This window comes from Asterias amurensis, chromosome 20, assembly GCF_032118995.1.
Source record: "Asterias amurensis chromosome 20, ASM3211899v1".
NCBI lineage: Eukaryota > Metazoa > Echinodermata > Asteroidea > Forcipulatida > Asteriidae > Asterias > Asterias amurensis.
The window spans coordinates 2,250,960-2,264,446 of NC_092667.1; the positions used below are offsets into that span (position 1 = coordinate 2,250,960).

General features: G+C 39.2%; 1 protein-coding gene across 1 annotated transcript in view; it reads left to right on the forward strand.

Moving 5' to 3' along the window:
* The window catches only part of LOC139952681 (uncharacterized), a 127,058-nt gene that overhangs the window by 65,289 nt on the left and 48,282 nt on the right, over positions 1 to 13,487 (forward strand). Inside the window, exons 31-40 of the mRNA XM_071951883.1 lie at positions 194 to 475; positions 2,501 to 2,779; positions 3,392 to 3,937; positions 4,557 to 4,847; positions 5,368 to 5,949; positions 6,671 to 6,961; positions 7,964 to 8,527; positions 8,918 to 9,688; positions 12,226 to 12,489; positions 13,073 to 13,381. Of these exons, the coding sequence (XP_071807984.1) occupies positions 194 to 475; positions 2,501 to 2,779; positions 3,392 to 3,937; positions 4,557 to 4,847; positions 5,368 to 5,949; positions 6,671 to 6,961; positions 7,964 to 8,527; positions 8,918 to 9,688; positions 12,226 to 12,489; positions 13,073 to 13,381 (4,179 nt within the window). The remainder of the gene's footprint in view (positions 1 to 193; positions 476 to 2,500; positions 2,780 to 3,391; positions 3,938 to 4,556; positions 4,848 to 5,367; positions 5,950 to 6,670; positions 6,962 to 7,963; positions 8,528 to 8,917; positions 9,689 to 12,225; positions 12,490 to 13,072; positions 13,382 to 13,487) is intronic.

Here is a 13,487-nt window from a genome sequence, read left to right on the forward strand (position 1 = left end):
CTCCAAAATCAGAATTAGCTACGGTTAACAATGTACACAGGGCAACATCAGAAGTTACTGTAGGAAGCATCCTGGTGTCTTGGAAGACTTAAAATTTGGTGAAAAGCATAATATCTACAATGACAACTTTGAAAAAAAAAGTTTCTAAGCCTTTCTAACGAGATCTTCCTTCTCATATAAATAACATTCTCAGAATTAGCCAAGGTTAGCAAGGTTCGCAAGGCAACAGCAGAAGGTACCGTAAATAGCATCATGGTGTCTTGGCAGACACCAGAGGGCGCTGTTAGCGGTTATCGTTTGACATGCGCGTCTAAAGAAACTAAAGACTCATCGGGCGGTGAAGTGAAGCTAGACGACCCTACGGTGACCTCGACGACCTTTGAGAAACTCTCGGAGAACACGGAATACCTCATCAAGATTTATACAGTAGATGGCGATAGGGAAAGTGAGAGGGTTAAGGTCAACGCTACAACCAGTGAGTCAGGGTGACGAGTGAGCACGGAGTGAACATGCACCAGACTATAGTCTGATTGTCTTCACCATGATGATGATGTATGCTGTTTTGTTAGTCTTCACAGTAGTGCACCATTGTAATCGTTTACATTAATATATGTTCTTGATTTCAGAAATGTAGTGCTGCCAAATCTCTCTGATTCTACACAAAGTGCCCTGAAAATAAACCAATCTTTCCATGTTCTCTGATGAACAATTTGACAATCTCCCTGATTATGGAAACTTTTTACCTGTTAAGTTGAATGTATATAGGATTTGAGGCATTGCATGGTAAGGTATCAATGTATATTTGGTTTGCGGTAACACCATGTGTGTATCTACATGTACTTGCCAGGTAGAGTTTGTTCTTAGAAAACTGTCTTGCTTTATTCTACTGACGATGACTAGAGCAAGCTAGTCAAAACGTTGAGACCAATTCAGAACTGACTCCGCGGCAGTACAGTTAATTACGATCCTATAAGCTAGAGTAGTAGTCCAGTCTATTTTCTATACCATCCATCCTGGTAATAGTTAAAAAGCAGGACAGTTCTTTTCAGAACTGAGAAGTCTCCCGAATCTCCGATTATCTACTCCGCGGCAGTAGAATAAAGCAAGACAGTTCTCTAAGAACAACTCTACCTGGCAAGTAGATACACACTTGGTGTTACCGCAAACCAAATATAAGTTGAATGTAGTTCTCAAATATCTCCCTGATTGGTGTACAAAATGTCCCTGATTTTTGTGTCGCGTCTCAAGCATTTTCAAGAGCGATTAATTTAAAGAATACAACTTTATAGTATAGAGATATCAAGAACTAGATGAAAACAAGTATGACATTGCAGAGGTTTTTTCTTTTATCTGATAAATAATTTTACCATAAGTGTGTATGCACTTCCCGCCTGTATTTCCCGCCTTCGTGCATCACCAAGCTAATCCGCCGCCCAGTACTTAAGCAGCATGCAACATCAGAGTCCAGCATTCTCCAGAAGATGATCAGAGCATACTGATCGAAACTTCGAGTTGAAACCAACGGTTCTTTTCAGAAACTCTTCTATATGTATGCATATTGATATACATGTACATGTACATGTACATACATGTACATGTACGTGTATGCATATACGTGTACGCATATTGATGTACTTTTAAGAAAGGCAGACTGAGAAGGATTGTTGGTGCAAGTGCTGCCAAGATTGGAATGGATATGGGCTCCTTGCACCAAAAGAAAGCTTGCAAAGCAATGTACAAGAAATTGCGACTACAGCACAACTTTTTAGTGTCCTTTTGGCCACCTGTCATGTGGCCCTCCAGTGGAGGGCGATAATGAGCAATACCTGTCTAGATTTTAGAAGATTGGAGACTTTTGGATTTGACAGGATAGTTTAGAGCACCTCTTTATACTAAACTGCACATGTGGTTGTCTTCTATGCACGCTTTGTGTGTCTTTAACCCCACTGATGTCTATGAATTTTCAATGGCTATAGCTATGAGCAAGTTCGAGTGCGCACATTTTAGTCGACTACTGACCAGCAACATTCATTCGCAGTGACACACTTACTTGAACAACTCGTTTGGAAGCCTAGTCAATTATCGGTACCACTGTATTCAACAATCTTCTGTCTTTTTGCTATAGTGTCACTGGTTCCCCTCTGCCCTTTACACATGTTAGCATGGAACAGGCTATTGGGACCATGGAAGAAACCATGGTCATGAGGAAGGTTCCATATGGTCGACCATAGTAGTCAACCAATGGTCGACCAGCCTTGGTTCGAGTGAAAATAGTCAACTTTTAGTTAACCACAGTGCGCACTCGAACTTGCTCTATATGGCTAGATCTGTCTAAGCCAGCAGCCATAGTCAACCGCCATCTTGGATTAGCCAAAACCTGACTAATGTTTATGAATTTTCAAAGGCTATAGCTATATGGCTAGATCTGTTTCAGCCAGCAGCCATAGTCAACCGCCATCTTGGATAGCCAATAGTTTCAATGACTTGTTATATTACACAGAATCAGCGTCTATACCATCAGTGTCTGAGCCACAGGCAAAGGCGACCGGTGACACTATCCATGTGACCTGGGTCAAACCGGAGTCGGAGGTCACTGGGTATTATGTAACATGCACTCTAAAAGGAGCAGGGGAGGGTGCCACACCCCACGACATAACCCTAGATACAGGGGAGGCGACAGAAGCAAAGTTTGAGAAGCTTGAAGAAGGCAAGGAGTATGAGGTGCAGATTGTTGCTTTGTACGGAGAGAGGAAAAGTGAAGCCATGAAAATCCAGACGAGTGAGTCTTGTATGAAATAACATCAATGACTAACGACTTTAATAAATCCTACTAAACCATGATCATCCAAATATTGACTAGGCCTGGGCGACTGGTAAATTTTACTACTCGACTAGTAGCTCCTCAAATAGTTTCGACTTTGACACCAGTCGCGACTTAGTTTTAATTCCCAAGATGAATTGCGGCATATCATTTGCCGCCGGCGCAATATTGTAAAATTCACGCTGAAAGGATTGAAGGATTGTGTCACTGATTGTCTGATTGTGTTTCAGAAGTAAATTATGTTTTCGTAGCCGTGAGCTACTCAATTGGTTCACCAAGCAGGTAACTGTTTTTGTAGTCAGGTCGGCACGATTAACAGAGTAGTTGAAAAACAGAAGTTCCCTTGACTCGACTAAGCAATCAATAGTTGTGTCTTTGACACTAGTCGCACACATCGCCCAGGCTTATTATTTAAAATAATTAATAGAGTTAGATCCATTGGCAATTGCTCCAAACATCCCTTAAAGAGAAAAAACACAATGTGATACAAATTTTTGAAATGATGAAGATTTCATTCACGTGAGTCTTGACACACTTCCCTATTTTAAACGATATTTAATACATATACAGAGATTGATAAGATTAGTAAAGTCCGCAAAGCCGCCGTCATTGAAACGGGCTCATCCAACATCTCCATCTCCTGGAAGAAACCTGAAGGAGATATCACGGGCTATCTCATCCAATACTCTGAGAAGACGTCAGACGCTGAGGATAAAGAGAAGAAGAAATCCAAGAGAAAGAAATCCATCAAGAAGGAAGAAGATGAAACCAAGCTGGAAGAGATTCCAGAGACGGACGACGTCAAAGATAAAAATGTCTCCGAAGACAAGAACGATTCCTCTGAGAAGAAGGTCAAAGGTGACATGAAGGAGTTGGAAATCACTGAAGCAGATACAACTCAAGCCAACCTAGAAGATCTTAAGTCCGATGTTGAATATGTCATCAAGATTTATACATTGAATGGTGATAGGAAGAGTGATCGAGTCAAGCTAACTGCAAAGACAAGTGAGTCTTATTTACTAGTGACACGACAGCACTGTGTGACCCAGCACTGTCACCTGTTGAAAAGTTTGAATACTGTTGGAAGTTACATGTATCTAATGCACACTGTGAGAAGTTTTGCGGCATCTAGTGTTGAAAGACTCAGGTTTTGTTTTGTCTCGGACCTTCTGGTTTAGAACTGTTTGTCTCTGTCTTGGTTTAAGTTGTGGCTGTGGTTTTAATTTCACGGTCCAATGTCCGATTTTAAGAAATTTCTGTCTTAGTTTCAGTTGTTTTATCTCACATTTTTAGGTCCACTACAAGTCACAGGAAAAACTGTATGAACGCACTTATTTAGACTCCTTCTCTGTTTATTTGTCTGTTGTTATTGCACGATAAGAAGTTTTGAAGCATCTAGTATTGAAAATTTTTGTCTTGTTTTGGGCGTTCAGGTATACACACTTAATTACACTCCTTTTTTTGTAAGTGTATCTACCCGTTGAAACCGCGAACTTTAACAAAAAGGATCCAGGTGTTTGACAGAGCGAGGACGTCCTCGCTTCGCTTTCATGAACAAAACCAATGGGGACGTCGCTAAAAAAAACTAAGTCCAAACAGCGGGAGAACAAAGAGAAGTCCTCGATTAGTAGGATTCACGAACATGTCTGTGTGTATTTGTGTATGCTGTGATTGCACCAAGCACCGAACAACTCTCTTTATCATGATAGCTATATGAATATCCCAACCTTCACAGAACCCTTGGAGCTTCCAGTCGTGACAGACCCCAGAGCAGACAGCACAGCAGACACTGTGACAATCACCTGGACTAAACCCCAGGGTGATGGCATGAGTGGGTACCATCTACAATGCTCTGCTAAAAACGCAGAGCCGGACGACACGACGCAACAGGAGCTACTTTTGGATAATCCTGATTCATGTGAAGCAAAGTTTGAAGGGTTAAAATCAGACGTCACCTATGTTGTGAACTTGTCTATATTATGTGGAGACGTCAAGGGGGATAGTGTCACTGTGGAAATTGCAACAAGTAAGGGAACAGTTTGCGTATTGTCTTGAGTTAATTTCTTATTGGACACTAAGTTTGTTTGTACAATCACATCATTTTTCTAACATTCTACTCAATTTTGACATTTCCAGGCATGATATTCTTCCTACTTTAGTCTGACTTCCGATTCTTTTGCTCTTGGAAAAGTCTGAAAAATTGTGATTAAATAGCCTGAAATGTATATTAGAGCCTACACCATGTGTACATGTAGGTCACCCCTTGTGTTCTGTACAATATTCCTACTCTTTTTCAAGAACCAAATATCATGCCTGCGTTTTTTTCTATCATTTACACTGTAGAAAGATTTCAAATCGTACTTTGGATTGTTTATATGAATACTTGAACATGCAAAGTTTTCACTGAAAAAATACACTCACCAATTCTAAGTTATTCACAAATTGTTTGCGTCACGTTAAACTAAAAGTAAAACAGAGCCTATTTGTGCTTACTAATCTAACAGCAGATTGATTTAAAAACTTGACTTAAACAATACTTTTTGTAGAAGCTAATGTCGGCAAAGTACGCAAAGCCGTCGTCGTTGAAACCGGCTCATCTAACATCTCCATCTCCTGGAAGAAACCTGAAGGAGATATCATGGGCTATCTCATCCAATACTCTGAGAATACGTCAGACGTTGAGAACAAAGAGAAGAAGAAATCCAAGAGAAAGAAATCTATCAAGAAGGAAGAAGATGAAACCAAGCTGGAAGAGATTCCAGAGACGGAAGACGTCGAAGATAAAAATGTCTCCGATGACAATAAAGATTCCTCTGAGAAGACTCCAGACGCTGAGGACAAAGAAAAGAAGAAATCCAAGAGAAAGAAATCCATCAAGAAGGAAGACGATGAAACCAAGCTGGAAGAGGTTCCAGAGACGGACGACATCAAAGATAAAAATGTCTCCAAAGACAAGAACGATTCCTCTGAGAAGGTCAAAGGTGACATGAAGGAGTTGGAAATCTCTGAAGCAGATACAACTCAAGCCAACTTGGAAGATCTTAAGTCCGATGTTGAATATGTCATCAAGATTTATACATTGGATGGTGATAGGAAGAGTGATCGAGTCAAGCTAACTGCAAAGACAAGTGAGTCTAATTTACTAGTGACACGACAGCACTGTATGACCCAGCACTTGCACATTATACATGTTGAAAGTTTGATTACTGTTGCCAGTAAATAACTAAGGCACACTGTAAGAGATTTTGTGATGAAAGAATCGGGTTTTGTCTCTGATCTTCAGGCTTAGGGCTCGGCCTAAGAAACTTGGTTTAAGTCGTGGCCTTGGTTTCAACTATTAGGCCATTGTCATGGAGTTTCTAAAATTTCTGTCTTAGTTTCAGTTGGTTTTATCTCACATTTTCAGATCAACTGCAAGTCACTGGGAAAAAACTATTATTTACGCTCTTATTTAGACTCCTGTGTTTGTTTGTCTGTTGTTATTGCTCAATAAGAAGATTTGAAGCGTCTAGTTTTGAAAGGTTTTGTCTTGTTTTGGACGTTCAGGTATACACACTTAATTACACTCCTTTTTTTTGTAAGTGTATCTACCCGTTGAAACCGCGAACTTTAACAAAAGGGATCCGGGTGTTTGACAGAGCGAGGATGTCCTCGCTTCGCTTTCATGAACAAAACCAATGGGGACGTCGCTAAAAAAAACTAAGTCCAAACAGCGGGAGAACAAAGAGAAGTCCTCGATTAGTAGGATTCACGAACATGTCTGTGTGTATTTGTGTATGCTGTGATTGCACCAAGCACCGAACAACTCTCTTTATCATGATAGCTATATGAATATCCCAACCTTCACAGAACCCTTGGAGCTTCCAGTCGTGACAGACCCCAGAGCAGACAGCACAGCAGACACTGTGACAATCACCTGGACTAAACCCCAGGGTGACGGCATGAGTGGGTACCATCTACAATGCTCTGCTAAAAACGCAGAGCTGGACGACACGACGCAACAGGAGCTACTTCTGGATAATTCTGATACATGTGAAGCAAAGTTTGAAGGGTTAAAATCAGACGTCACCTATGTTGTGAACTTGTCTTTATTATATGGAGACGTCAAGGGGGACAGTGTCGCTGTGGAAATTGCAACAAGTAAGGGAACAGTTTGCGTAGTGTCTTTAGTTAAAGATGCTATGTCAGATTTTTGGCCGATATGACCCCAAAATTTTGATTTAAAATTCAATAGGAATTTTGATGGGGGTCGAGAAAGTTACAAGCTTTCATTTGAGCCATTGCTCGAAAAAGTCCGCCAATTATTAGTAGCAGTGAAATAAAGTGCTCAAAATTAGTTTTTGTCGGGATCTCAACAATATATCACGTGACCAATTCTAATGTGTTTTATAAGAAACGTTTTAAAATTTTTTCATGGTTCCTGACCATTAAAAGTAAAAGTTATTTTTTTTCTCCGTTAGAGCGGGTGATACTCTTTGAATTATCATTCACTCAAAAAATATCTATTTTTTAATGGTTGGGGCCAAAAATCTGACATACATGTAGCATCTTTAATTTTTTATCAAAACGTTGAGACCAATTAAGAACTCACTTCGCAGTAGTGAAGTCTCCTTGAACGACTGAAGCAAAAGTAGTAGTCTCGGCCGATTTTCTACCTTCTGCCTAGGTAGTAGTTAAAAAGTAGAACAGCTCATTTCAAAACTGAAAAGTCTCCCGGAGTCTGAAAAATCTACTTCGCTGTAGTAGAATATAAAGCAAGATAAGTTCGTAAAAGAACATAATTTACCCAGCAAGTAGTAACGCACATGGTGCTACCAGAAATCTAATATTTATTAACACTAAGTTTGTTTGTACAATCACATCATGTTATATACATTCAACTAGATATTGACATTTCTTTCTCGATCATTTACACCAGTACACTGTAGAAAGTTTCAAATTGTACTTTGGATTATTTATATGAATACTTGTATTTGCAAAGTTTTTCACCAAAAAATATACACTTAGAAAATTCTCAGGTTTTCACAAACATATTTCATTGTATGCGTCACATTAAGCTAAAAGTAAAACTGAGCTTATTTGTGTGTACTAATTTGACGGAAGATCGATTTAAAAACTTGACTTTAACAATACTTTTTGTAGAAGCTAAAGTCGGCAAAGTCCGCAAAGCTGTTGTCGATGAAACTGGCTCATCCAACATCTCCATATCATGGAAGAAACCTGAAGGAAAACTCACGGGCTATCTCATCCAATACTCTGAGAAGACATCAGACGCTGAGAACAAAGAGAAGAAGAAATCCAAGAGAAAGAAATCCATCAAGAAGGAGGAGATTCCACAGATGGACGACATCGAAGATAAAAATTTCTCCGAAGACAAGAAAGATTCCTCTGAGAAGACGTCAGATGCTGAGGACAAAGAGAAGAAGAAATCCAAGAGAAAGAAATCCATCAAGAAGGAAGAAGATGAAACCAAGCTGGATGAGATTCCAGAGACGGACGACGTCAAAGATAAAAATGTCTCCGAAGACAAGAACGATTCCTCTGAAAAGAAGGTCAATGGTGACATGAAGGAGTTGGAAATCTCTGAAGCAGATACAACTCAAGCCAACCTAGAAGATCTTAAGTCCGATGTTGAATATGTCATCAAGATTTATACATTGAATGGTGATAGGAAGAGTGATCGAGTCAAGCTAACTGCAAAGACAAGTGAGTTCGAGCAATGCACTCTTACTGGTGAAAAAGCACTATTTGCACAGAATATCCACTTGGTACAAACTCATTTTAAGATAACAAATTCGTGTCCCAGAGCAATCTGTCTGCCGAAGTGAGTTCTGTCCCCCATACAGGAAATTATTGGGGCTGAAGGAGTTTGTTTCAAAAGAGGGCGCGTTCAGATGAAGTTTGTACACAGTTCACCATATAGGGGGGGGGGGGGGCACAGAATATCCTGCCACACCAACACATCTGATTTTGATAATTTGTTTAAAACTTTGGTTTATCATTCCTTCATAAAGCATGACGATAATTAACCATCAACATACTTAACTACAAGTTTATCTTTTTCTTTCTCTAATTTTGCATTGAATATCCCAATAGCAGCGTCAGTCGTTCCAACTGTTCAAGAACATCTCATTGATAACTCAACCAAATCTTCACTAAGTGTGTCTTGGAAGAAACCTGACGCTAAGGAGGTGAGTGGATATCGCCTCACCTGCCAACTAAGAAAAGATGAGGAGGAGAAGATGGATGTATCAGAGAGTCAGACTAAAGAAGGAGCGACTAAGGGTGAGAAATCATCTCAAGATGAGGCAGAAAAATCACCGTCTTTAGAGGAGAATATGGATGTCTCAGAGAGTCAGACTAAAGAAGGAGTGACCAACGATGAGAAATCTCAAGATGAGGCAGAGAAATTATCATTGGAGGAGGAGAAGATGGATGTCTCAGAGAGTCAGACTAAAGAAGAAGGAGCATCCAGTCAGACTAAGGAGGAGGAAGCGACCATCGATGAGAAATCATCTCAAGATATGACAGACATGGATACACAGAAGGAAGAGCCAGTCAATGATGCCTTGTCTTCTGAGGATGCATCAAAGGATGCTGAGAAAACACAGACTGAAGATACAGCGGCAACATCAGAAGAACCACCTAAAGATGTATCTACCTCCGATAAAACGATGGAGGAAGGGCCGAAGGAGGCGGAGGCTGGAGACGCTCAAGAAACTCAAATGAAGACGTTGAGTGTAGATGGAGCTGATAAGACGTCTGGAACGTTTGAAGGCTTAGAAGCAGGACTGGAGTACACCATACAGATCTTTACTGTATGTGGTGACAGAGAAAGTGAAGCCGTTGAGTTGACAGCATGTACAAGTAAGAGGATTGTTTCCATCCGAGATTGATGTTGCACAGTAGAACCGCACTGAGAGTGGATTTTATTGCACTGAAAGTTGTCATAACTTACAAAATTATATAATAGATGAAAATTTGCATCCGGGATAAAGAATACTAATTTTGGTTTTACCCATATACACCAGTGTTTCAAAGGAAATCAAGAAAAGAGAGTTGGAGAAAGCTCATAGGAAATGTACAGTACACCGATGTATGTTAGCACTGTATACTCAGTACTTTCCCGAGTCCTGTGAAAAAAAATTACAGGCATATTACTCGGGTGGAATTCAAATCCATGACTTTTGCGATTTTAGAGCAGTGTCTTACCAACTAGACCAGTGAGATTGCCTGGTAGTTAAAGATAGGTAAAACTAAATAAATATTCTTTGTCCCCTATGCAAATTTCCATCTATTATTGTTGCAATACCCACTGCTAAAATATAGGATTTGAACTGCCTCTAACTACGGGGCAGTCTCGGTGGTCTAGTTGGTAAGACACTGCTCTAGAATTATATAACTTACAAAATTATATTTTGAGTGGTTTTGAGTTTGATTTATTGCACTGAAAGTTGTCATGACTTACAAAATTATATTTTAATTAATCTTCCCTCCACCTTATTGGAAATATAAATAAAAAGAAGTGTTCTTTTTCGCGGTGTTAATGTGTTGTTTGAATTGACTTGTTTGACATGTTTGTGTAATTTTTAATCTAATTTACTCCAACGAATTGTACTAACACATATTTACATTGTTTTTCCCTTTTCAGACTGTTGATGTATGTTTTACTTTTGTTTGAAATATAACTTTTCTAATCCACTTTTGTTTCTCCCACACCTAAATCGAAATACTAAAGAATGTTTTTGAATAACATTTATTAATTTCTGATTGTTAGTGTCATTTTTGCATCTGTTTGAAACATTAAGTTTTACTGAACTTGTTTGTCTCAATTTTGGGTTTTCCTCCCGCAGAACTTAATCAAAATGATAAAGAATGTTTTTGAAATAGCTTTGCACTTTTTTTTATAGATTTTTGAATAAATGTTTGCGTCTGTTAATGAAAAGTTATCTTGTACTCTCATTTGTTTGTCTCCACTTGGGGTTTTCCTCCCACAACTTAATCAAAATATTAAAGAATATAATTGAATTAATTTGTGCACTTTTTTCATAGATTGCTGACGTCATTTTTGCTTTGTTTGAAATATTAATTTTTACCCCACTCATTTGTCTCCATTTGGGGTTTTCCTCCCACAATTTAATCAAAGTATTATAGAATGTTATTGTATTAACTTTGCACTGTTTTTTTCTAGATTGTTGACGTAAATTTTGCATCTGTTTATGAAATATTTAGTTTGACAACACTTGTTTGTCTTTACTTGGGGTTTTTCTCCCACAACTGAAATCAAAATATTAAAGAATGTTAATGAATTAACTTTGCACTTTTGTTTTAGATTGTTGATGTCACTTTTGCAAATGTTAATGAAATTTTAAATTTTACTCCACTTATAATAATTATAATAATAATGTTTGTTTCCATTTGGGTTTTCTTCCCACAACTTAATCAAAATATAAAAGAATGTTAATGAATTAACTTTGCACTTTTTGTATTGTAGATTGTAGCTATAATTTTTGCATCTGTGTGAAATATTCACTGTTTCTCCAATTGAGGCATGTCACAATCGTCTTCTCATAACAAGTTATCTCAGGTCATTAGATACAAAGCAATAAGCCATTTGCGAGTTAAATTTGAATATTGTCTGGTGTACTGACGTGCTTGATCACAAGTTACCAGTTAAAGCCATTGGACCCTTTCGGTAAACAGTATTGTCCAAGGCCCACACTTCGTGTATCACAACTTCTATATCAAATAACAAAACTGTGAAAATTTAGGCTCAAGCGGTCATCGGAGTCGGGAGAAAATAACGGGGAAAACCGACCCTTGTATCCGCACCTTTCGCCGTGTCATGACATGTGTTTAAAATAAATCCATAATTCTCGCTATCGAGAATTGATATTGTTTTACTGTTTTGTCAAAAAGTAAAGCATTTCAAGGAATAATATTTCAAGAGAAGTCTTTCACCACTACCTTCTGTAAACCCTGTAAGTTATTTGTAAATCTGTGAACTTTTTTTTTTTTTTTTTTACCGAAAGGGTCTAATGGCTTTAAAATTGAATTCCTCAGACTATCGAAACAGTTGCCATGTCATACGTTTAGGATCAAGCTTTTGCGTAGTTATGTAAGAGACGGTGAACACCCATACACAATTCTGAATGGATGTGTATTGCACAATGGTACCAGGGTTTGCTCATCTGGAGGTTGCTATACAAAGGCTTGCCCCGAACCATTTGACCTAGCAACTGTCTCGATCTATAGTCTGAGGAATTTAAATGTAAGCGGTACATTGTGACTAAGCAAATCATTGTACCAGACATTATTCAAATCTAACTCGCAAATGGCTTATTGTCATTGTGAACTAATTGATTTCTAGTCCCAGCAATAACTATTACTATTAACGTTTGCAGAATCTGAGAGCAACCAGCCTCGAGACCCTGCAGCCACTAGTACAACAGACACCATTGATGTAACTTGGACTAAGCCAGAAGGTACAGTAACTGCTTACCGTGTCGTCTGCCTTCCTGAAGACGCCACAGAAGTTAAGATTGAGGACGGAGATACGACAACAGCGAAGTTTGAAGGACTCACCCCGGGTCGTCAGTATGGCTTTGAGATCTATGCATTCAATGGAGACACTGAGAGTGAGAAGACAACGCTCACGCAATCAACAAGTACGTACTAATAATATTAATAGTTTTTATGTAGCGCTTTGCACACCCGAAGGCAGTCTCAAAGTGCTACCAGCATTATTACCCCTGGTCACTGGACCATTTAATTAATTCCTTATAACCATCTCAGCTCCCTGGGGAGTACACAGCCTGTACTGCCAAATCTGTAGCACACTAAGCTAAATCAATCACAAGAACCAACTCTGCCCTCACAGGTACCCATTTACCCCTTGGTGCAGTGAAGCAATTATAGTTAAGTGTCTGTCATGAGCGATACTTGTGAACCCACACTCTGCTGAACAGAAACACCAGAGCATGAATTCGGTGCTCTTATCCGCTCAACCACGACGCCCCACATAATATACACAGACTGGCAATAAGGTCACTAGTGCACGTCTATGCACCTAAGGGACTTTGAGTGACCAAAAGAGGGACCCTTTTTTCTGAGTCCGAAGGCCGAGGTAAAAAGGCCCCTCTTCTGGTCACTCACAGGACGAAGAGGGGATAGACCTGCCCTAGTGTCCCAATTTTTCCACAACCATTTATAATAATTGATTTGTTGTGGTTTGCATTTCATTTCTGACAGAACCCAATGCAGTAGTCGATCCTAACATTGAGTCTAGCACGACAGATGTCATCAATTTGACGTGGACTAAACCAGAAGGGGAAATGACTGGTTATCGTGTTGACTACCAACCAATTAAAGACAGCAAAGATGCATCAGGTGATGACCAAGACAAACCTGAAGATGGTGGACAAGATGACGTTGCTGATGAGAAAGACAAACCAAGAAATGAGGAGGAGAAGGCTGATGTTTTGAATGAACCAAGCGAAGACAACGCCAAGCAGAGGAGTGTAGACAAGGATACAAAGAACCAGGACAAATTAGATGATGGTGAGATTTTGAAAGTTTATGATGCAAATTTCAATCAATTAAATTGTTGCTGCCAAAAAATAGGATTGAAACTGCCTCTAGCTACTGGGCAATATCAGTGGTCTAT